Source organism: Amorphotheca resinae (assembly GCF_003019875.1).
Source record: "Amorphotheca resinae ATCC 22711 unplaced genomic scaffold M430scaffold_8, whole genome shotgun sequence".
NCBI lineage: Eukaryota > Fungi > Ascomycota > Leotiomycetes > Helotiales > Amorphothecaceae > Amorphotheca > Amorphotheca resinae.
In genome coordinates this window covers 959336-980831 of record NW_020194478.1, presented here as the reverse complement: position 1 = coordinate 980831, position 21496 = coordinate 959336, and the positions used below count along the sequence as shown (strand labels likewise).

At 48.9% G+C, this 21496-nt stretch overlaps 12 protein-coding genes across 12 annotated transcripts; 9 read left to right on the top strand and 3 right to left on the bottom strand.

The window, feature by feature from the left end:
* Positions 1-515: 515 nt before the first annotated feature.
* Positions 516-1713, top strand: M430DRAFT_51711 (hypothetical protein; the record flags this gene model as incomplete). The annotated part of the gene is made up of 3 exons (XM_024868246.1): positions 516-544; positions 615-764; positions 825-1713. 3 exons carry the CDS (start codon positions 516-518, stop codon positions 1711-1713), a joined length of 1068 nt encoding a protein of 355 aa, XP_024719675.1.
* Positions 1714-2772: 1059 nt separating this feature from the next.
* On the bottom strand, positions 2773-4906 carry M430DRAFT_51710 (hypothetical protein; the record flags this gene model as incomplete). Its single annotated transcript, XM_024868245.1, has 3 exons — positions 2773-4405; positions 4463-4788; positions 4856-4906. The coding sequence occupies 3 exons, from the start codon at positions 4904-4906 to the stop codon at positions 2773-2775; spliced, it is 2010 nt and encodes a 669-aa protein (XP_024719674.1).
* Positions 4907-5179: 273 nt separating this feature from the next.
* Positions 5180-6061, top strand: M430DRAFT_256476 (hypothetical protein). Its single transcript, XM_024865272.1, has one exon. It carries the CDS (start codon positions 5344-5346, stop codon positions 5800-5802), a length of 459 nt encoding a protein of 152 aa, XP_024719673.1. The 5' UTR covers positions 5180-5343; the 3' UTR covers positions 5803-6061.
* Positions 5734-7404, top strand: M430DRAFT_256487 (hypothetical protein). The gene is made up of 2 exons (XM_024865273.1): positions 5734-6224; positions 6278-7404. Exons 1-2 carry the CDS (start codon positions 5860-5862, stop codon positions 7281-7283), a joined length of 1371 nt encoding a protein of 456 aa, XP_024719672.1. The 5' UTR covers positions 5734-5859; the 3' UTR covers positions 7284-7404.
* Positions 7405-7524: 120 nt separating this feature from the next.
* On the bottom strand, positions 7525-9782 carry M430DRAFT_104983 (hypothetical protein; the record flags this gene model as incomplete). Its single annotated transcript, XM_024860973.1, has 5 exons — positions 7525-8012; positions 8068-8339; positions 8388-9005; positions 9056-9692; positions 9743-9782. 5 exons carry the CDS (start codon positions 9780-9782, stop codon positions 7525-7527), a joined length of 2055 nt encoding a protein of 684 aa, XP_024719671.1.
* Positions 9782-10425, top strand: M430DRAFT_35853 (hypothetical protein). Its single transcript, XM_024866828.1, has 4 exons — positions 9782-9941; positions 10000-10031; positions 10099-10163; positions 10262-10425. Exons 1-4 carry the CDS (start codon positions 9871-9873, stop codon positions 10328-10330), a joined length of 237 nt encoding a protein of 78 aa, XP_024719670.1. The 5' UTR covers positions 9782-9870; the 3' UTR covers positions 10331-10425.
* A 164-nt stretch (positions 10426-10589) lies between these two features.
* Positions 10590-11518, top strand: M430DRAFT_29082 (hypothetical protein; the record flags this gene model as incomplete). Its single annotated transcript, XM_024865845.1, has 2 exons — positions 10590-11179; positions 11242-11518. The coding sequence occupies 2 exons, from the start codon at positions 10590-10592 to the stop codon at positions 11516-11518; spliced, it is 867 nt and encodes a 288-aa protein (XP_024719669.1).
* Positions 11519-12432: 914 nt separating this feature from the next.
* On the top strand, positions 12433-13607 carry M430DRAFT_142449 (hypothetical protein; the record flags this gene model as incomplete). Its single annotated transcript, XM_024862767.1, has 3 exons — positions 12433-12725; positions 12786-13189; positions 13246-13607. The coding sequence occupies 3 exons, from the start codon at positions 12433-12435 to the stop codon at positions 13605-13607; spliced, it is 1059 nt and encodes a 352-aa protein (XP_024719668.1).
* Positions 13608-14761: 1154 nt separating this feature from the next.
* On the top strand, positions 14762-15287 carry M430DRAFT_104990 (hypothetical protein; the record flags this gene model as incomplete). The annotated part of the gene is made up of 4 exons (XM_024860974.1): positions 14762-14811; positions 14865-14968; positions 15051-15146; positions 15214-15287. 4 exons carry the CDS (start codon positions 14762-14764, stop codon positions 15285-15287), a joined length of 324 nt encoding a protein of 107 aa, XP_024719667.1.
* A 52-nt stretch (positions 15288-15339) lies between these two features.
* M430DRAFT_20378 (hypothetical protein) lies at positions 15340-15807 on the top strand (the record flags this gene model as incomplete). The annotated part of the gene is made up of 1 exon (XM_024864284.1): positions 15340-15807. The coding sequence occupies one exon, from the start codon at positions 15340-15342 to the stop codon at positions 15805-15807; it is 468 nt and encodes a 155-aa protein (XP_024719666.1).
* A 269-nt stretch (positions 15808-16076) lies between these two features.
* Positions 16077-17118, top strand: M430DRAFT_256427 (hypothetical protein). The gene has a single exon (XM_024865271.1). The coding sequence runs from the start codon at positions 16301-16303 to the stop codon at positions 16820-16822; it is 522 nt and encodes a 173-aa protein (XP_024719665.1). The 5' UTR covers positions 16077-16300; the 3' UTR covers positions 16823-17118.
* A 156-nt stretch (positions 17119-17274) lies between these two features.
* Positions 17275-21197, bottom strand: M430DRAFT_43331 (hypothetical protein). The gene is made up of 5 exons (XM_024867612.1): positions 21114-21197; positions 20940-21014; positions 20663-20881; positions 17869-20604; positions 17275-17815 (listed from the first exon to the last, which is right to left on the bottom strand). Exons 1-5 carry the CDS (start codon positions 21148-21150, stop codon positions 17733-17735), a joined length of 3150 nt encoding a protein of 1049 aa, XP_024719664.1. The 5' UTR covers positions 21151-21197; the 3' UTR covers positions 17275-17732.
* Positions 21198-21496: the final 299 nt, after the last annotated feature.

Below are 21496 nucleotides of genomic sequence, written 5' to 3'. Positions count from 1 at the left end.
CCCATACTGATTTTGTTGCCATACGTTGCGGGGTATTCAACCCTCTTGACTTGCTGAGACCAGAGCTATGCTCGATACTTCCACGCCAAAATTAACACTTTCGTAACCCTCGGTTCTAGTGGGAGAGCCCGGCCAGTTGCAAAGAAGGCCAAGCGCCCTTTCTTTCTCTAGAGAGATTCCGATGAGTTATACGTTGTGGCATTTGATTCTCATCCTCTTCAGCTCTCCTGTGCTGTACAGTAGCCTTCTGCCTCGGCCTTCTCTTATCGAACGCTAATCAAGCACCAGGGTGTGCGATAAGGACTTGCCGCTAACGATCGCCAGCTCTTGACCTCATGAGTGCGTGACCTGACGATTACGGAGCTGCTCTCTCGCGCCTTTTGCTCGTTCAACTATATCCTTCACCTCTACAACCTCAGTCATTATCTGGCCAACTCGGACGCGATCTTATGAACCCTCCTAAAATACCTAGGTACTACTCACAAGCATTCAGAACGTGAGCTTCAAAAGCGACCATGTTTGACACCTTCGCAAAGCTCTTATCGCAAGTTACCCCGCCGCCAACCTTCGACGACGTCGATAGATGCGAGAAACCATGCTGACGCAGGACCCAGTTCTATTCCTACGTTTCTGTTTCCCGTATTTGCCTCCTATAAAGCTCTCAAAACCTCCGACCCGGCATTGCTGACACCATGGCTCATGTACTGGGTTGTGCTGGCCTGCGCGTTACTCGCTGAATCATGGGTTGGATTCGTCCTTGTCTGGTAAGAATGAAAATATCTAGAGCATCTTCTACCGGAATCTTGCTAATAAACTGGCCTCAGGATTCCATTCTATGCCTGGTTCCGCCTATTCTTCCTCTTGTATCTTATTCTACCACAAACGCAAGGCGCCAAGATACTCTATCAAGAACACGTCCATCCCTTCCTCCAAAAGAACGAACTCGCTATTGATGAATTCATCTCTTCTGCTCATGATCGTGCCAAAGTTGCTGGTCTCACATACCTCAAGCAAGGCATCGAGCTAATCAAGCAATATGTCCTCGGCCTCCCGCCCAAAGAACCCACACCTCCCCCAACACCTTCACCTTACAGCTATGCACAAAGTCTCATCTCCCGCTTTAATCTTCCGGCTGCGCGACCGGCTTTCCCATCTAATTCTATTGGCGGGGCAACGAACACCGCAACAGATTTCTACGCTCTGCTCGCATCAGCGGTCGGCGCTGCTACATCTTCAAGCCTTCCATCGGCTTCTGACAGCAGATCTCGTGATCTTTCTAACTCCGGAACTCTCATACCACCTACCGTACAAGGCGAAGACCGTCTCTCATTTATAGCAGCGCAGCGCGAACGTCTCTCGATTCTCCTCTCCGCTCTTGATGAAGAAGCCAGTACTCTGCAAAGCCAGACTGTGAAGTCTTCAGGTCCAAGAAAGATGTCAGCCACGCTATTCGATGGGCGCTCGGACGAAGAAATCATAGATAGGCCGAAGAGTGCGATGAGTAGCAGAAAGAGCGAGCCTGATTTTGAGAATATTGATGCAGAGAGTGGAACAGAAGAAGGGGGTCAGCGAAAAGGAGCTGGGACTTCTGGTGGGAGTTGGATGCCCTGGAGTTGGGGTGCTAAGACAGAAGCCGCTAGTGACGTGGATACAGTCATGTCGGAAACTCCAAAGGCAGCAGATAAGGGTAAGAGCTCAGGTGTTGAACTTTAATTAATACTCGGGGTTGGGAAGGGACTGCGCTCAATAGTGCTTGGTATCTGGGAGTTTTATGGTTGGAGGCGGTCGAATGTAGACAGGTGTCTCGCGGCTTATGATCTTGGGATAGGGCCCCGAACACTGTCATTTACGTCATTGGGATTGGTGATCCACGGATCTGGGCCATACTACGGCAATTATGGCAAGGCTTACTTGGGAATACAGGCCGTTTGATGTATTTCACCTGAGTGTTTATTCCTCATGACCTAGACCTTCTGGTCTAGAGTAGCTCTTGCTACCCTGGTCGAGCCTCATTGCTTTGCGGTATTTCATCTCAGGTACATTGCCTAGCAATGGCAATGTACTTGATACATTTGAACAATTGGGCTGGTGAGGACAAGCAATCAGAGACGAATCTTATTTGACCGCCGCCGATTATTCTTTCATCATAGAGGCCACGTAAAGCCAGCAAGATATAAACCCTGAAAACAGGTACGTTTTCCCAACCACATATAAGCCCAATATGGGATATAGGACCCAAGGCCAGGTCGCATCCAGATATTCTACTTCGTCTTCCATTCACGTATCAACCCCTCCCTCCCCTTGCCATCTTTTTTACACATAATTTTTTCTTTTCAGTCCCAGCCATGGTATCAGTCATTACAATGTCGGTGTATCATCTGTGAAACTCGATGTAGACTTTCTCTGTGACATTTCCCTACCATAAGATCACATTGTCTGGTTTACATGGACCAATGTTTGATAGACAATACAACCTCTACTAGTTAAAGTCGTTGAACTACTTACTACCGCTCTTATTTCCATGTTTAGCATATTCAACTTGGTATTCTTCTGATCATTGATGTACATTGCTATCGAATTTATCTTTCATTCCTATTGGTGTTTTATTGGACGCAGAAGCAGAATATTGGAAACGTATCCGCTGTAGGTTAAAGTTCGAGCTGGATTTATATGGAATAGTACATTTGCTCTATTCGGACGAATCCTCAGCAATAGAAATCTCTCAACTGAACTATCACATCAGACACTTCACAAGACCGAGAGGGATTAAGATCACTGCCCATGAGCAAGTGCCTCCAATTCCAGAATCAAAGCATCGCCCAAAGGCAACTGCATTAAAGGGATGTACTGTTGTGATCCATGCACATCATCTTCCATAAATCCTCCCGAAGAAATCACCACACCTTTCCGGGTTCTTGGCAAGGTTGCCTTGAAAGCCAGAGCATGGTCGAAGAATCCACACCACACAATATCATCAGTGGAGCCGAGGTTGTATATCTTCGCAATAATTTCTGCGCATAGGAGCCCAGAGTTCTTCACAGCCTGGTAGACTCGGATATCCTCGAACAAGATGTCGAAGGTGAGCTCGAAAGGGCCGGCATTCTTTGATCGGATGACTTTAGCTATGTCATTAAGAGTTTGAGGTGAGGAAGAGATAGATATCTTTTTGCCAGCCCCGTCTATAGGCTTCGGATTTTGTATTCGAAGAGGCTTTTTGCCACTGCCACTGACCGGATCTCTACCGTCAGGAATGGATCCATTCACGATGACTTTCTTCCAGCTGAAGAGCGGTAGACCGCTTCTGACTCGGAAACCACTATCTGTGGTCAATTCCCGCACGCTTTCCTCCCCAGCCTCCAGATCCATCAAATGGTATATTGAAAACTCGGCACATTCTCCTAACGGTAAATCGAGCTTACCTCCAATCCCCATGGCAAAATTTCCCGATGTCCCTTTCTGGTTTGGATACGGTCCATGTGTACAATAGATTCGAGCTGAATGTGAAACCCCATTGGCAAGGTCCTGAGTGTCGGCCAAGATTTCTCCGACAATAAAGACCTGTTTGGGCACAAATCCAGGTGACCGATCCATACTTTCCAGGCCAGTTAGATGCCAATCAAGTTTCCAGGAACCTGCAAATAGCGGATGCTGCTGGGAGACGTATTTACGTCCTATCTCTAGGAAATCCGGCAATTGTTCGATCAAGATTGGGTCCCTGAAAGATCCAATAAAGATTGTGCGGTATCCAACGACCCTCGCACCTTCCAACTTGACGGTATATGGGGATCCGGTACTTTTGGTGAAGGTAAATGTGGCTCCTCGAACCCGAATTGAGATGTCGTCTTCAAGCTGCTGATATTTGGTATCAGTCAGATCGAGCCATCCACCTGGCCCATAAAGGAGGTCTGGTCGGGTCTTTTCATACAAAGTATGAGCTGCAACACTTAGCGGAGTGCATCTAGCCTTTGGATCTGTGGGGGTGATATCGAATGTTCCGTCCGTATACACTGTTGCAGTAGCTCCGCGACTCTTTGGTGTTGCGCAGAGTCCTCCGCACTCCATGATTTTGCCCATGTGAGTAAAGCCTCCCAAGAGACTGCTTCCTAATGATTCAAAACTTCCAGGGCTCTTTTTCAAAGCCTGGAAGGCACAGAATGCAACATAAGGGGCAGGATCATAGGCTCGACCAGCGATGAGGATATCGAAATCCGGAGAAGCAGTCATGGTTTGGAGCAAGGGTTCAGGCCCCATCTGGGCAACGATAGTTGGTGAAGCCTCAACATTCTCGACCGTCAAAGTTGGAACTACTGGACCACAACCTGCCACTTTACCCTGTTGAAGTCTTTCTAAGACTAGACTCGTTGAAACCTGGGCATATACCGTCAAGACTGTAAGTTTCTTCTCACTACACCAAAATTAGTTGATTTTGTTTCTCAGCAAAGACTTTGGGGTATACACGCACAGATCCTCCATAATCTCCCTGATAATATCAACGAACTCCTCAACATGAGCATCACTTCCATCGCCCCCAGCCGACGAAATCAACAACTGGATACGGTATTTCACCACCATCTTTATCAACTTCGTGAGGTCCCTCTTATACGACGATCGAGGGCAAGTCGAAATCCCAGAAGCTAGTTTTGAGGGCCCACCGTCAGTTGATCCAGAGTCTAAGATGATAGCTGTGGGAACGTCAAAGGAGGTCAAGTGTTGCAGTGATGCGTCGAATTCATGTTCGTCGAAACCGTACCCTAGCATCCCAACAGGAGTTGCGATCTGGCAAAGCGGCTTCAAGTATTCAGCTTGAGTATCATGGTCACAATGATATGAAACGGGAGCTTTATCATTGGCAGACGCCATGGTTTCTGTGAAAAGAGTGTTGGCCGTCTGGTAATGGTAGACTCATGGCCTCTCAGATACTTCTTGGTGCTCTTGGCTTGTTTATATACAAGGCCCTCCATTCTTACCATCGGCATTACGCTCTCCGTGCATTCGTAATGCCTACATCTTTCCTACAACCCGCTGCGTATCTGCATTGGAGTGCTTTGGGATGTTGACAATGGAGTCACGTGATCATTCCGCTTTTCGCTTAGGGAACCGAAATTCGGCTATCCATGAAAACCTCAGCGAAATCCGCTCGCTCACCGAACATCGCTCATCCTCCTCCACCAGACTCCATGCCTAAGAAAACGAAGAGCGCGATGACAGGAAAGGCGGACGAAAAGCACAAAGTAACAAAAAGAGCTTGCACAACATGTCGCCAATCTAAGGTGGGCCCAACAGCCCCCGCGACAAGCGTCAACGGGAGGCGCCGTAGCTCACAATGACACTAGATTCGCTGTAATGCCGCGGAGACCTTCCCGGCGCCATGTTCGAATTGCCAAAAGTTTAAGAAAGAATGTAGATCTGATGCCTCGTTTAAGAGGACTCCTGTCCGGGGGTAAGCCTAGCTATCCACCTTGGAATAGACGGAGATGGGCTGACAGGTTTTGGCTCAAAAGTCGATTGGAGGAAGTTACCAGACAGCTGGATAGGATAAAGAGAGCGCAGAGCTATCAAGAAGATACTCCTCTGTCTCCTCGCTCTTCCTTGGCTTCTGCAGCCCATTTACCTACGCCCAGTTCGACTGAAGGGGATGGGTTACCGGATCCTGCCAGTGCATTCGGACTAGATCAGCTAGACCTTGAGGCTTCTCAAGTCTCAGCTCAATCACTTGAGAGTTATTATCTGACTGGTACAGAAATTCTAAAGTTGTTCAGGGAGTATGAAACTACCAGACCCTTTTCTGGGAGTGCCGTCTGATCTTGATACAGCTTTGCATATCTCTACCTACCACATTGTCCAATCCTCGACACACGGATGTCCATCAACGTGATACACCAAACGAGCCCTCTGCTCTTTTGGACAATCATTCTCATTTCCTCCCGCCACACCGAAATGCTCATTGAACCCTACAAGAACTTACTCTCCAGGCAGTTAATCGAGCCAGTCCGCTCCTTGTATACAATCCACGCCCTTCTCCTCTTCTGTCTCTGGCCACTCCCTGTCCGGAAGCAGATCCTCGATTCGAGTTGGAATTATTGCGGATTTGCAGTCAGTGCTGCGATACGCATGGGTCTGCATCAATTAGAGGCCACGTTTGAGTATGATTTTAGCCAGTTCTCGGCCCAGGATCTAGAGATTCGGAGGAGGACGTGGCTGGGTTGTTTCATTATCAGCACCTAGTACGTCGAACTTCCGATAAGGATATGGCCCCTTATTGACGAAGACCGTTTAGTTTGAGTTCCGATCTGGGACTACCGAGTATAATAGGACCTGCCATGGACCTCGACGTCTTTTCGAAACCAGGCCTAGTATACAACCCCACAGATCCTCTGTGCATACAGTTCGAGATCGAGCGGCACGTAGCCAGATTCTCAGCAGCGTTGAGTCAACGCACTGGATCACACGTCCGAACTTCTCTCATCCAGATGTTCGACCGGGAGCTCAAGCCTCTCGGAGAGGAAGTGCTAGCGCTTTCTAACCAAAGACTAGAGATGCTCTTCCTAGGAGCAAAGCTGAGCTTGTACTCCTTTTCGATCCTTGGCGAGACAGCCGCCAGCACAGAGACACAACACATCGATCCTTCCATGAAAAGTATCTGGTATCTAGGAGTCGAGACTGCAAGTCACCTCGCATATCTCTACTCCAACGTCGCAACGGCGAACTCGGTGACAGGCACCGCAGCCCTATCTTCATCATCCCCGCACTATTCGTACCCCAAACACAATTTCTGGATCCTCCTAAGCAGCGGCTATTACCTCCTCAAATTCCTCTCCGTCAACACTTCCGTCACAGCCTCCGAAGCCGAGCTCGCGCGGAACAGCATCCGGCTCGTGTACTCTACCATGCAATCCTGGTCTCGCCATTCCATTGACGAAGCCGCGCGCCTCGCACGGATTATCTCCTTGCTTGCGAATGCGGAACTCCAGGGGACCCTCGCGGAATACAAGAGGATCAATAGGAGGCCGCCTTTGAGCGTCGTGGCGGATGTAATGGAGATCACCGCCTGGTTGAGGGCCAAGTTGAAGAGGGAAGGGAAGGCGAACCCGGCGCCGGCGGGGACGGGCACGGGGGAGAGTGGGCTGGGGGTCGTGCCAGTGCAGTTGGAAAATGTTGTCATGGAGCCGGTGTTATTGGATGATGAGGCACTTTGGGAGGGACTGGATGAGTGGTTAAGGTTAGAGGGTGATGTGGGAAGTTTTCTGTTGCCGTACTCGGAAGGGGGATATCCTGTGAATTGAGGGCGCGGAGTAAGGTTCTTTATTTAATCGTAATCCAAAAAAGGGGAGGGTTCCCAAAGGGATTGTATATATCTTGAAAGCAATGGCGCGGGTGATTAAACTGGACCCCATGGAGACGGGAACTGGAATACTAAGCATACCGATCAAGAGTAAATGAAGGACGATGATCACCCACCCGTGATGGAAGCGACACAGCCTTTCGAGCATGCTGCACTTCGTTGAATGCTCCATAGGAACTATTCTAGACCTTTCTCTTCAGCAGCCCCTTGAAGAAGTCAAAGCTATTACTATCGCTTTGCAACTCCCACACCTTCCCAGTTGGCCTATCTTCCCAGCCTAGCTCTTCTGCTCGTAAGAGTCCCCAATTTGATGTGATCCCTTTGATTCTCGCCCTTGCTCCGCCCTCTTGCTCTAGAGTGACAATCTGGTCCGTGTGAAGCCAATGACTATAATAGAGGTCCTCAAGCTTCTTATCGAAACCGGTTCGGCAGAAGCTTTTATAGATGGTTTCGAACTTTGTGAGGATTCGAGCTAGGAGCTTCTCGAGGGAGAAAGGTTCAAGGTTAGGAGGTAGGAGCGAATTTAGAGATGTTGTTGGCGCAGCGTTAGCCGTGTTCAGGCCGATCCCGACAACTAACTCGTAATTTCCAGACGCATAGGATGAATTGACGAGGATGCCGCCAATCTTGACATATTCTTTTTTCCCGGGTTTGGAAGGATCCAGTGCATCTGTTCCTATTTGTTAGAACACAATTATGAACAGTCCTACAGTCATCGAGCTTACAGATATCATTTGGCCATTTCAATTTCACAGGCACATTCTGGTACCCGTGATCATATGAATGGATACCCTCAACAATGGCAATCGCAGCCAGGTATTGGATGAAGACAACTGGGGCAGTATTGCTGAGTACTGCAGAATGTTTCATGCACATCGACCATAGCAATGATCCAGCTGGGGAGACCCAGACGTTCGAGCCTCGGCCTCGGCCAGCAACTTGGGTAGTCGCGGTAAATGTGAAACCATTGGGGACATGAGCGAGAAGCGTTGAGTTTCTATACTTAATCAGCAGGCCTCTTAACGAGAAGAAAAGGAGTACTTACTTTTCTAGCATCGTGCTCGTGCTCGTGACAACTTCTCCATAGAGGAGAAACTTGCCAAATTCCTCTGCCTCGCTTGACCTCTCTTCTTGGTAAGATCGTAGATTCGCATAGAAGATATTATGATTGAAGGACGGTGTTTCTCTCGTTCCCGGCCACCCTGCGTCATGTGGGATAAGACTCTTGGTGACCTTGCTATAGTCGAGAATTCTATCATTTGAATCATCGCCACCCACTTGGTCAGTCGTCTGCTCTTCATTTCCCCCAGAAACACCAGGAATTGGAAGATTCTTCGCAAGAGAGTTCAGAGACCATCTAGAATCTGGCTTTTCAAGGTGGAATGTATCATTCTCCCCTTTGATGTATTCTTCGCCATCTTCCTTTGTGATGATTTCTTCCCACGATGACAGTAGTTCAGGCACCAAATAGTGATGCAGAGAAGAAAGATGTAGACGAGAGAGGGATGGTACCGGGCTTGTCTCTTGGCTCACTATCAGCCCTAATTTGGACAGACATGCCTTTAGAAAATTTGTCCTATCCTCGTCATCCTCAGCCAAGTCATCGACTAGCTTTGGATATTCAGGCCCAACACAATTGCGATCAAGATTGGCTGCGGCAAACCTGGATAAGGAGTGAGTGATGAACCCATGACAGGTGCTTTTGTGACTTACTCTGGGTGAGTCCCTGTCAACAGCACTCCGCCTTGACCTACTTTACAATAGACGACGGCTGCTGGTCGGTCTCCTCCTTCAACGTCCAGAGGATCCGTATAAGATGCCAGGATCTCGACTCCTTTATCGGCAAACTTCCCAGCATCAACGAAGACACCACCGCCATTATAATACGACCGGAATGTCTCGGGTACAACAACCTTGTTGAACACCTCGCTATTCACTTTCAGCTCAGCTGCTTTGGCTCCAGCCTCACTGTGATACACAAAGCCTTTGAAGGCACAGCCGCGACAGATTCCGGGGAAGAACGCTAGTTCTCGGCGCCCGACGACCTCTAGCAGCCTGTTCCCGACCTCGAATTCGCACTTTGCGCTTCCATAATAGCCCCCAGCGCAAAATCCAAGGTAAGCACCACCTCGGCGGACGTATTGGTCAATCCGTCGATTTCCTTCACCGTTGAGAGACCGGCAATATCCCATATCGGCCCCTCCGGGAAAAACTAGGAGCGCACAGGAAGCTGTCCATGGTTCTTTGAGAATGGTCGTCTCAGTCACGGGAATAACGGCGTAATTTGGTGAGAGCAGACGCCTCAAAGTATATAGACAATGACGAACGGACTCCACTGTGCTTCCATTGCCTATTTTATGTCTTAGAAAAAGTGCCCTCTACAGAGACGCAGCCACATACCCGAATACACAAGAACGTTCATCTTCCTTGACGACGCCATCTTGAGTCGGTTTCCAACCGAGGCTCGTCAGGAACAAATATATTTAACGATCTCCGAAGACAGTCCTCCAACAAACAAAAAGCCAAGAATGTCGAAATCAGAGAGCGATTCAAAGGCGGCGGCGGCAGCAGTTGAAGACGACGATGAGCCGGATGACTGGTAATGGACGCTGATCCCAACAACGTGAGCCCCAACACTAAAATTCCGGCTTCTGCAGGGACAAGCGGATCTTCAGCACTGGGTGCGCCGGTAAGTTGAGTTTCTATGGGCAAATAAGTCGCCGGCTTTGAGGAAACATGCTCATTAATGCTGGCAGCGGAGAATACAAAGATGAACGACTGCTATTATGAGAAAAAGGATTGGAGGTTATGTAGAGAAGAGGTAAGAGGCCCCATTTAGCGATTTTTTCATCTCTCTATCACGTGTGCAAGCAACCCGTTGGCCCTTATAGAGACTGATGTGAGGACTTGGGGATGCAGCTTGAGAACTTTAGGAAATGTTGGAAGCAGCAACAGAATGATAAGAGGACCGAGATGAAGGATGCTTGAAGGGATGGCGAGAGCAGTCAGGGGCCGGAATCACTGGACGCTCAACGCATTGTAACATTAAGACTTGTACATATATAGAACACCTCAGCTCCCCTCAAAAGATATCTGAAAAGAATTTTACAGAGCAACGTTGGATTTTATTGGACTCTCTCGTGGTGTTGATGGCCCCAGCACGGAAGGCCGTGATAAGTGAAGCGTGACTTCGAGGAAAGAGCGCGACAATCCGTTTCGCGTCAAGAAATATTACATCAACCACACAATGGCGGCCACGATTCCCAGAGCTGTATGCTCTGTTCTATCAGAATCTTCATCAACTCAAATCTCGAGTCTGCTGCGGTCGCAAGTACAATCGGCACGATCTACCGCCATCCGGACTGGCAATCGAGGACGGCAGCAACTCTCTAGAGCCTTCTCTACGACATACCGATATGCAGCGACACCAGCTACCAACAACTCGCGGAAAAACGGCGATGCATCCAAGACACCTGTTTCCAACTCGAAGCCAAACTCTATTGATGACCAATCCCCTATCCAAGATATGACCGCCGGCCTCGCGGATGAGCCACTGATCCTCGACGAAGGCTCCCGACAAGTAGACTGGACACGTTCATACCATGGCTTATCGGCCGAGCCATTCTCCAAAGAGGCTGCAGAGGTGCTGATGGCACCTATACCATTTGACGATGTGGAGGTTAAGCCGGATGGAATTATATATCTGCCAGAGATCAAGTACAGAAGGATATTGAACAAAGCTTTTGGACCTGGGGCCTGGGGCTTAGCACCTAGAGGGGAGACGATTGTCACGTCGAAAAGTATCACAAGGGAGTATGCTCTCGTTGCTCATGGACGGTATGTTTGAATCTGTGGTATTGTCAATTTTTCTCAGACGCTAATTCCATGGATGATTACAGATTGGTATCCATAGCACGAGGTGAACAAGACTACTTCTCTCCCGAAGGCATCCCCACTGCGACGGAAGGGTGCAAATCAAATGCCTTGATGCGCTGCTGTAAAGACCTCGGCGTAGCCAGCGAGTTATGGGATCCGCGATACATACGAAAGTTCTTGAAGGAGAGGGCGAAGCAAGTCTGGGCCGAGCATGTTGTCACCAAGAAGAAGAAGCAAGTGTGGTTAAGGAAAGACGACGAACTTAGATATCCTTACAAGGAGTCCAAATTTGGTGCGTAGAAGGACCGGAATGATGTTGGTGTATATTCCAAGTAATGGGATGGGTCTACATGGGGAGAGGGGAGTCATAAGAGGGTCTGCACAGGAAGAAGAGAGTCATAGAGGGGGCAGTGGATACATGTCGAAGACAGCATCTCCACTCCGGATACCAGACACAGACAGACACTATGTACCTCCATACCTCCCGCAATATTAATCTATCCAACGTCCGCGGCAGGAATCAAGCTTTGCGATTCCTAGGAGCCCCGCCGGGCTTTGAGAGAAGCTTAACATGATAGCCGCATCCTGTCATTCCTTGGGAGATCGAACACGCGATGGAAGAGGTGAGTGTGAAGTACATATGGCGAGGCCGGCTGGGGCTCGTTCATCGTGGGGTCGTGGATAGGCCATCGCGATGGGGTGAAACACTGCTGCGTTGTTCGTCTCCATCATCTAGGATCAGGATTGACGGCGATGATAACTGTTGCGCGAAGCAATGTGAAGATCATGAATACACAGTATGTACTTGAGCCCAGCGGAATGCGCATTTCATCCTCTCGAGTCCTTCGAAGCATCAACAGCCTCAGGACATGGTCTGTTCGCTTCGGCTCGCTACTCCTTTATTGGCTGAACGACAAGACAGGATCTGGTGGCTCAGCCTCAGCCTCATGCGACAGCCAGATATCACAAGCAATCCATAATCCCCCAATCCAACCAAATCCCATCTGATCCTCAAATCTTCTCGCCATGGAAAGTATAGAAAACGCTGAGCTGGCTCTTGGTATAAGTAACATATCCCATGCCTCGCCGGGCACTTCAGATTCCATCCTCTTTGCAAAGTCTCGAGGAACTTTGCAAGGCCAAAGCTTTTTTTACATCAGTCTCTTCGGTTTTGTTTGCAATCATTCATCATGTCCAATTCTTCTCAGGGGACGATGGTCGCCGGTCTGCCGGGCATCGCTTCCAATATCACCTATCTCTCACAATGTACACCCGCCCTTTGCGACATGAAGTATGCCTCCGTTAGGTATGTTCCCAATCTATATTGGAATGAAGCATACCTTGCCATATTTGCCGTCTTCCTCGTCGCCCAAGTAATTATGGTCTTTTTCTACCGCACATGGAGTTACACATTTGCCATGTTCTGTGGTCTTCTCATGGAATGTGTGGGATACTTTGGCCGTCTTGGGATGCACCACAAGGTTTTCGAAACCACTCCATTCTTGGTGTAAGTCAATTCTTCCTCTACAAATGGTTATGGATATCACAGATTGCTGATGTCAAATAGAAACATCATCGGCCTAACCATCGCACCTGTCTTCTTTACCGCTGCCATGTATCTTACACTCTCCCGTATCATCATCCACTACGGAGTACACAACTCATTCCTCTCACCGGGGTGGTATACTGGGATTTTCATGAGTGCTGACGTTATTTCTCTGATTCTCCAGTCTATTGGAGGTGGTATGGCTGACGCGGCAAGCACACTGGCAGACTCCAACAATGGTGTCCATGTCATGGTTGGTGGTCTGGCTTTCCAGATCGTCAGCATGACATTTTTCATGATTTTGGTCGCCAGCTTCTTCGTCAGAGTGCGCAAGGACCTGATCCGACAACGTGCCACAAACTGGGCGGCTGGAAAGATTGACCCTCCAAGCAAACACGTCAGGGGGTACAAGGTTTTTGTCTGGAGTATATCCATCCCTCTTCTGACAGTCACTATTCTCCACCTACTGACATATCAATAGTGTTCACAGTGGCATTCTTCTTCATCCTGATCCGCTCTTGTTTCCGTGTAGCAGAACTCGCACATGGTTTCCAAGGCAAGCTCGCCAACGAAGAAATCCCGTTCATGATCCTTGAGGGGGGCATGATGATCGGCGCCATTATCCTGATGACCATATTCCATCCTGGATGCTATATTGGCAAGGACTGGAAGAAGAGGAAGCCCGAGTCAATGGAGACAATTGAGGAACGCAAGTTCTCACTCGGCAATGGCAGCATCAATAATGGCAGCGGATACTACCCTAACGGCCGCCCCACAGCCGCAGCTTTCAATCCGGCGGTGACCTCAAACCAGTGGCCGATGCACGACGTGCGACTACAGTAGATGAATCTTGAATAGTAAGTGTAGCCTATTCGTTGATTAAGTTAACTGAAGGTTACCTGCTTGCAATTGAAATAAAGGCGGTGATGGCGTTACATTGGACTTGGCGGAGGTAAAACGGAAAGATCAATGGAGCATGGGGATTCTGGATGGGACAGTCTTGGTTATTTTCTTTTGTTATCGGGCGTTTTGGAATGGAAACAAGTATCAAGATACAAACGTCTTTCTCAACTGTAAACTTTTTAAATGAACTCGCATGTCCAAATATCTTGTAAAATTATCTCCGATCTGACATATGAGTAGTTCATCACCGCAAGGCACCTTTGGTAGCCTTGACCAGAATGGGCTCAGTACAATTGTCGGTGAAGCTTTACTATCAGAACAGCAGGAACACAGCCATGAATTTCTTGAATAAGCAATTTGGTGAGTATTGAGAGGCTTCTTGGCTTTTTGGCTCCCCAAAATTGCTCGAGCCTTTGAGAGATGAGACTCCCCAGGAGTGCCAAGTCGCAAAGCAGAAGCGCCAGACAGAAATCACGCTCAACTAAGCCAGGAAAGGGGGCAGGGATCCAGCCTAGGGACAGGGCATTGTTCGTTTGAAATGAGATGGGACAAACATCCAAGTAAGGTACACAGAAGAGACAGAAACATCTGATGTTTTGTTATTGCTGGTCTGATTTTATACGGAATTCGGAATGGAGAATCAACCCCGTCCGGGGATTCGTGCAGTAACTTCTGCTGATAGGATGTCATCACTGCAACTTTGAGTGGAAAGGAGAATGAATGGCTCCCTATTCTTTCCCGCCCGTCGACCCATCAGGCCATTTCTGACGTAGGAGAAAGGTAATCACGAAGCTGTTGAGTGGATGAAGGATTGCTTAGCAGTAGTAGAACCGAGGGGCGGAGTTGCCGCCTCCCCAACCTCAATTATCTGCGACCAATCACAGCGCAGCTATTAACAATTCCAACTGTGACTAGGCGCAAGGCTGATGGTATGTAGCCCTTCCATACGACATATAAATAAGAGCCCCGCCATCACTCCTCATTCCTTCATCAGCAAAGATACATCTGCATTTGAACTTCAAGATCCTCTGATCTCCAAATCAGTACAGACTTTATCAAACAATCAAATCACCGACCCGACAAACCCAATCACAATGCCTACCCCAAGCACCTGCTGTCGTAAGAGTGGACAAGGCTGCGTGTGGTATGGTACCTTCTTTACCTCTCGCTCCTGCAGCAAAGCTAACAAAGTCTCAGCGCAACGCAAGCCAAATGCTCCTGTGGCCAGAAATCCGCTCTGCACTGCACCTGTGGCAGAGCAGAGACTGAGAACACCGTCGCTGGACCCCGCTGCTCATGCCGTATGTTACCCTCTTCATTCCTTTCTTTCGTCGATTCGCTCTTTATTTTTGCATTTTATTGAATTATGCTAATGAATGGTAGGTGCGAGACCTGCTGGTGCTTGCACTTGCGAACGTGCGAGCACTGAGAATTCGGTACCTGGTGGTGATCTTTGCTCTTGTGGTGTTAGACCGGCTGGTATGTTCTACCACTTTAAAAGGATATCATAATAGTCAATACGCACCGTGCTAATAGATATTCGCAGATGCGTGTACCTGCGAGAAAGCATCTGACGGCGGTCTACTGCCCACCGAGACGGACTTCACTACCCGAGCATAGCTTGTCGCACTGGCTCTCCTAGCGACTTTGATCTCCTAATTCAACTTGCATAATGGCGTTTATGGAGTTCGGGCTCGGGGCATACTTTTTGGCACTTGTCTGCATCATCATCTCCTCATTGATTATATCCTCTCTCTACTTCGAATGGCCCCGCTGTTGGCTTTCCCTGGCATATAAAGGATGCTCAACCTTGTTTAGCCAACTCCACATCAATATCTTCCTCACCAACTCCCCCAATGACCCCGAGAAAGTCCTCACAAAACTGGAACGTGAAGATAAAATTGGGTGGCATACGAAACTATGGGCTGGCTTGGCATGGCTGCGGAAAGGGCGAAAGCCTAGCCGTGAATTGAATATCGAGGATCTTCGCAGGGAACACAGGCGTCGAAATTCCGACCATGGGTTGGTCGAACCTGTGGCGGCTAAGAGTGGCACAGTGGACAAGGCGACTGGAACTACACCGAAGGGGTCTGTGGGTAAGAAGCAGGGGAAAAAAGGCAAAAAGAAGAAAAGGCGTTGAGATATACCTAGCAAAGAATTGATACTACGTTACCAGCACACATCAGATCTTCCAATTTGCCTTGACATGTATTCCCAACTCTGAGCGGGATTCAAATGATTCATATCTATCCGAACTCGTACTACTACTGTAGCTGCAGTCTCTAGAACATTGGATCTCTTGACAAGGAATCTGAACATAACCCGCCACCCCTTTCCCCGTGATCCGCGTGGAGTTGCTGTCTGAAATAGCCATCACGTGAAATCGAGGGGTTGCGGAGTTGTGGGGTACGGGGTGCTTACCTAAGACGTCTATCATTGTATGCACATGTGATTATGATCTGACATGCATATCTACACTGCCCATAATATATAAATAAACAAATCATCATCTCTATCCTCTTCAGTTTTCCTGTCTCCAATCTATCATTTCAATTATCCTATCTCCAATCTATCAAGCTACGCGCAAGTAACAACCGCAAGACAATATAATATCAACTCTCTCCACCGCCAAAATGAGCGACTCGCCCCTCCCAATCCGGCTCACCCAAGCCGTCGGCCTCACCACCTCCCTCCTCCTCGGAGGCGGCAACTGCGCCATAAGCGTTCTCTTCGTGCCGCGGCTCCTCGAATCGCCGGCGCCGCTGCTCCTCCAGCAATGGAACAACCTGTACCAAGTCGGGATGCGCACATTCCCGCCCCTCGCCATCGTCGCATCGGTCTCGTACTTCTACCTAGCGCGCGACGCCGGGTTCGGGGAGAGCTGGAAGGCGACGGCGTATGCGATCTCGGGCGCGCTGACGGTGGGCATCATACCGTACACGTTGCTGTTTATGAAGAAGATCAATGGGAAGCTGGCGACGAAGCTGGAGGAGATCAGGAACCTGGGGAAGCCCGAGAGTGTGGTCGAGGAGGAGGAGAGCGTGGGTGAGGAGTCGGCGCATCAGTTGCTTGATCTTTGGGGCCTGCTGAATTTGATGAGGGGCCTTATGCTCTCTACTGCTGGTGTGCTGGGAGTGTGGACGGTGCTGAATTAGGCACTGCGTCGTAGTATTGGGGGAGCTGGAGTGATTGTATGAGAAGCTGGGTGAGGATGCAAAAATGGGAGAAAGGGATGCACTTGGTTATACGGTTCTGGGATTCGCTTCTGTGCTGGACGAGCAAGGATTGTTTTGGTTATGATTCGAAGTATGTAATAATACCACATTCTCTTGGGGGCGGAACAGGAGCATAGTATGGCGTGGGCAATTTACACATTGGCTGGGATTGGGCCCTATTGCGTGTGCTGGTAGTAGATATGATACAAATATAGTTATTCCATTCAAACATTGCTTAGATTTGCTCGATGAATTCTGCTCTTCGCCATCCTGCCCCTATATTTCGAACATGACGGCACCCGTCCAGCCAGCTCCTCCTTTTGAACATGGCAGTCAAAACAATACCTGATGTTTCATTCACTCTACCTACATGGAAAGCCGAGCGCCTACTTACCTACTCACATTTATATTATATAGTTTCTCCGTACATTCCCTCTTGCCCCTAAACTCTCCCTTACCAAACTCGTCTCACGGTCTTTGCCTAATCCCATTATTCAGGGGCAACCGGACGAATGGTGCCAGACCCGGGTAACGGATGCGGTTCCGTAAAGCAGGAAGAATTAAGGATTTCCATGTCTTAGGGGAGGTCGCTAGAGCATTGTTGGAACTTCCCCAAGAATACTGGCGACCTTCGCATTCATGAATGCACTTGCACTAAGACGTAAGATAATACGAGACCGTTGATTCTGCGATCTCTTGGTGACACAGCCAGGCCGGGCCTGTATTACAATAACGTGATATACCTACAATACTTGACGTCCCTGAGACCAGAACTCCATAGGTATTTCCCGCACGTCGGCGATTCCCCAAATGCTACCCGTCCAAACGCCAGCGCAATACATCCCTTGGCTCAACCGCCCATTTCTTCATCGTCAACCATGTCAAGCGCCCTTGCATACTGAACTGTGAGTCGCTGCAAGTCCCGGAATTTCCCTAGTAACGGTCAGTCGGGAACTCACTGAAGTGCATGGACGGAGATGCCTTACCAAGTATTAATACAACCCCTTTCAGAAGCTCCTTCCGATCCCAGCCACATAATTGGTCGTCTTCGCTCATCCAGCCTTCGCCTTTCTCGCCTTTCTCGGCTTCTGCCCCGTCGTTCTTCTCTTGGAGCACGCCGCCGATTATACTCCGCAGAAGCTCTTCGACCTTATTCTTCAGGCCCTCAGCACCAAGCCGTTTCGCGTACATGTACAAATAGATCCGGAATTCTTCTCTGGCACCAAGTTGCAAGGCAGCAGCAACACGATTCTCCAGATGAGCAATGCTGACACCGGACTCGAAGCCTTCGAAACCCTCCTTTGACAACAAGCTCTTTATCAGCCGTTGCAGTTGATACGCCCTGCCCTTGAGGAGCACCTCATTTGTGGTGTGTCGTTCGAGGTGTGGAATAACGCCGGCCGAAACTTTAGAGGCATCTTTGACTCCATCGCGATGCAAATCTGGTCCTACGCCGGTAGACTGTAGGCTACTAATGGACGAGTCGTTCGAATTCCAGTACTGGCTTCCAACTGCCCACCATGCCTCGGACATACGCTGCCACACATACATTGTCGGTGAGTATGAATACCCATCACCGTTGCTCAATGTGACAATGATGCGGCCGGTTGAGTTAAGATGTGCGGAAGTTACGCCGGGAGCACTGGTGGTGTGGGTCCCTAATGAGTGCATGGCGATTTCCAATATGGGCGCGAGAGAGACGGGAGGATGGGGTGAAGAAAGGGTCTTCAAATTCCAAACGTGACACAATCCTACAGCCGTGATGCAAAGGAGCCACCAACCTCTGCACTCAATAATCACGGGTTGGGATTCTAGGACTAAGGCATTGAAGATCCTTCGTCCGGCTGGTGTCCAGGTATAGATGCTTCCATCTTCGCACGCAGCAGACCAAAAATTCTTGTTTCCGGTAACAAGTATCACAGCTCGTGGAAGGAAATCTTGCCAAAGGGTGACGCCTCTCTTTGTAGCGCTAATTCGAGCAGGGTCTTTGACGGCTTGGCTTGAGCCCGGGTTTTGAGCTTCAAAGATAACGTCCTCTGATATTTTGACAGACTCATCGGCCCCATTAGTCCCGTTGGTTGTGGTTGCTGGGGGTAGGGTTCCTCGGTCTAATGATCTGAGGATATGGCTTCTAATTTTTGGTACTGCTAACCGGACCTGACTGACAGCCATGCTTGGATTGATCACTGCTGGTCGGATGAACTCAGGCGTCGGCACGACGCCATTTTCTTGAGGAAGAGGCACAGCAGGCTCAGCACCGTTGACGCCATTGACCATAATTGGGATCGGTCCATTCATACCTCCTAGATTTGGCCTCTTGTTTAGATGCTCTTCCTCATCTTCACCTTCGATAGCAGTCCGGTTTCGTTTGTTGCCCAGTAACAAAGCTGCAAGACCACCCCTTGGAAGTCCATCGTAGGGTTTCGAAAGATCTAATACTGATTTCGGAGCATCGTTCTGTGCGCTGCTAGAACTTGCGGCCACGAGTTGCGATTGGGGCAGTGATGAGAGTCCAGTTCCGGATGAAGAAACCAATAAAGGAGCGACCCGCTTCTTGCCTTCCTTTGTAATAGTCACACGCTGTTTCATTGCCTCTATTTTTGAAGCATCAGGATGGGAAGCAGGGTTTGGTGATTCTCCCGCCTGATCACCGTTTGTTGTCGCTGGAGTTGAACTCGCTTTAACTGGCGCCGTGGAATTTGAATTCCCGTTCAATGTTGGAGCAGGGACAGGATTTGAAGTGCTAGCATCGCCCATAAGAGCCCCCATTCTTCCCTCCGCTCCTCGTAGTTCTCCAGCCTTGCTGATCTCCTCGAGCTGTAGCGCAGAAACATCTTCCACTACACCAACTCCTCTGCGGCCAACACCGAACTTTTGTAGTGCTTTGTCGTTCTCGGACCAAGGTGCAACATATCCTAACTCGCCTGTCTCGAAATTCAGAGCAACAATACTACCATCTAAACTCGATGCGAAAATAGTCTGTCCGTCGGGAGACCATGCCAGATCTGATATAGATTTCCCAGCTAGGTCTTGACACACCACCAGAGGTCTGGAGGAACTGGTATTCCAAATACTCAGAGTTTTATCCTGACCAGCACATGCGATGACTGTGACTAGGGGTTGTGTGCTATAACCATTGTTATCTGTCGTATCGGCGGTGATTTCCTTCTTACTGAACAATCGCGGCGAGAATGTGCACACTTCTGTAGGCCCTTCATGACCAATAAGATTGATATCACTATCCCAAAGCCCCCTGTTGATAATTGCAACAGAGCTTACACGTCCATTAACCGCATTTGCTGCCGCAATGTGATTTCCATCTGGCGACCAAGTACATCTTCGAAAATAGGTTGTGAGAGGTGAGGAAGTAAAGGGCGCAGCGATCGTATAGTCAAGAACGAAATTATTGATCGAATCGTAGGAAGTAGCCGTAGGGCTGGGGGACGTGAATCGAAAGAGTTTGATCGTGCGGTCGTCGCTGGCCGTAGCAAAGTACTTATTCGCAGGATCGAACGTAATTCCCTTAACATGACTCTGATGTACCGAAAGTGACTTCAGCTTCTCAAATGTATGCCCTGACCACACTACTATTTTCGAGTCCAGACCAACTGACACCAGTATGGATGAATCGTAAGACCAGCCAAGGTCCTGTACATCGTTTTCGTGACCTATCAGACGCCTCTGGATTTTCCAATTCTCGACTGGGGGTGGCTCGTTTGTTCCTAGACATTGAATTAGCACTCATCAAGCATGTCTGAAGCTTCCTGCCACTGTGCATACCGAAGGAGACCGAGTGAGCGGGGGGATTCGTGTCCAGTTGGTAAATGCATATGATCTTGTCATCGGCGCCCGAAGCAAGCCAACGTCCATTTGGAGAGAATCTGACAGTGTGAATCGTCCCTGAGTGATAGCTCATATGACATAATTGCTTTGGTTTCGAATATTCTGGGTCTCCTGCTTGGAGGATGGCTTCTGTAGACCAAATGCGAACATGCCCATCTGTTTGACCACAGAGCTTAGTATATAGCTCCCTTATCATACTTATCAATTCACTTACCTCCAGCAGCTGTTGCCAGTCTAGTTCCATCCGGCGATACATGGCAACTGTAGACTTCGAAGTCTTTCTGCTCACCTGTAGATCGAGGCGCAAGGAGCGCCAGAAGTTAGCCCAGTTCGGCTTCAGATGAACAATCTGTCATCAGGACGCTGTCCTCTTGTACGATAGACTTACCACTATGTGTAAGCCAGGCTGGCTTGATGAACTTCATGATTGTCACCAGAGCAATGGCCGATTTGCATCGTTGGTTGGGTGTTTTGCGCGTCACTTTGAGAACGCGGCTATTCTACCCAAGATCTGAGGAAGTCTCGCTTCAGCAGACGCGCTTTAGACCGCGCTAGGGCGAATGAATATATTGAATTACCTAGGTACAAGGTACCCTCCGTAAGGTACCAACAAATTTCGTCCTTAATACAGTATGCTTTTGACTTCTATTGAATGTAGCTCTATTCTTGTTTATGTTCATCATGAATGATTTCCAGTAACTAGTGTTATAGTAAAGCAGATAATGGTAGTTGACAGTTATCAGACAAGAAAACAGACCTTCCTCCCTTTCT

What these genes read in the sequence shown, in the direction of transcription:
- M430DRAFT_256476 (XM_024865272.1), top strand. Translation starts at nt 5,344, where the DNA reads ATGCCGCGGAGACCTTCCCGGCGCCATGTTCGAATTGCCAAAAGTTTA.
- M430DRAFT_256487 (XM_024865273.1), top strand. Translation starts at nt 5,860, where the DNA reads ATGTCCATCAACGTGATACACCAAACGAGCCCTCTGCTCTTTTGGACA. An exon ending in TGTTTCATTATCAGCACCTA is followed by an intron (nt 6,225 to 6,277) that starts GTACGTCGAACT and finishes AAGACCGTTTAG; the next exon opens with TTTGAGTTCCGATCTGGGAC.
- M430DRAFT_35853 (XM_024866828.1), top strand. Translation starts at nt 9,871, where the DNA reads ATGTCGAAATCAGAGAGCGATTCAAAGGCGGCGGCGGCAGCAGTTGAA. An exon ending in GACGATGAGCCGGATGACTG is followed by an intron (nt 9,942 to 9,999) that starts GTAATGGACGCT and finishes CGGCTTCTGCAG; the next exon opens with GGACAAGCGGATCTTCAGCA. An exon ending in GGAGGTTATGTAGAGAAGAG is followed by an intron (nt 10,164 to 10,261) that starts GTAAGAGGCCCC and finishes TTGGGGATGCAG; the next exon opens with CTTGAGAACTTTAGGAAATG.
- M430DRAFT_256427 (XM_024865271.1), top strand. Translation starts at nt 16,301, where the DNA reads ATGAGCGACTCGCCCCTCCCAATCCGGCTCACCCAAGCCGTCGGCCTC.
- M430DRAFT_43331 (XM_024867612.1), bottom strand. Translation starts at nt 21,150, where the DNA reads ATGAAGTTCATCAAGCCAGCCTGGCTTACACATAGTG. An exon ending in ACTGGCAACAGCTGCTGGAG is followed by an intron (nt 20,882 to 20,939) that starts GTAAGTGAATTG and finishes GTGGTCAAACAG; the next exon opens with ATGGGCATGTTCGCATTTGG. An exon ending in CGCTCACTCGGTCTCCTTCG is followed by an intron (nt 20,605 to 20,662) that starts GTATGCACAGTG and finishes TTCAATGTCTAG; the next exon opens with GAACAAACGAGCCACCCCCA.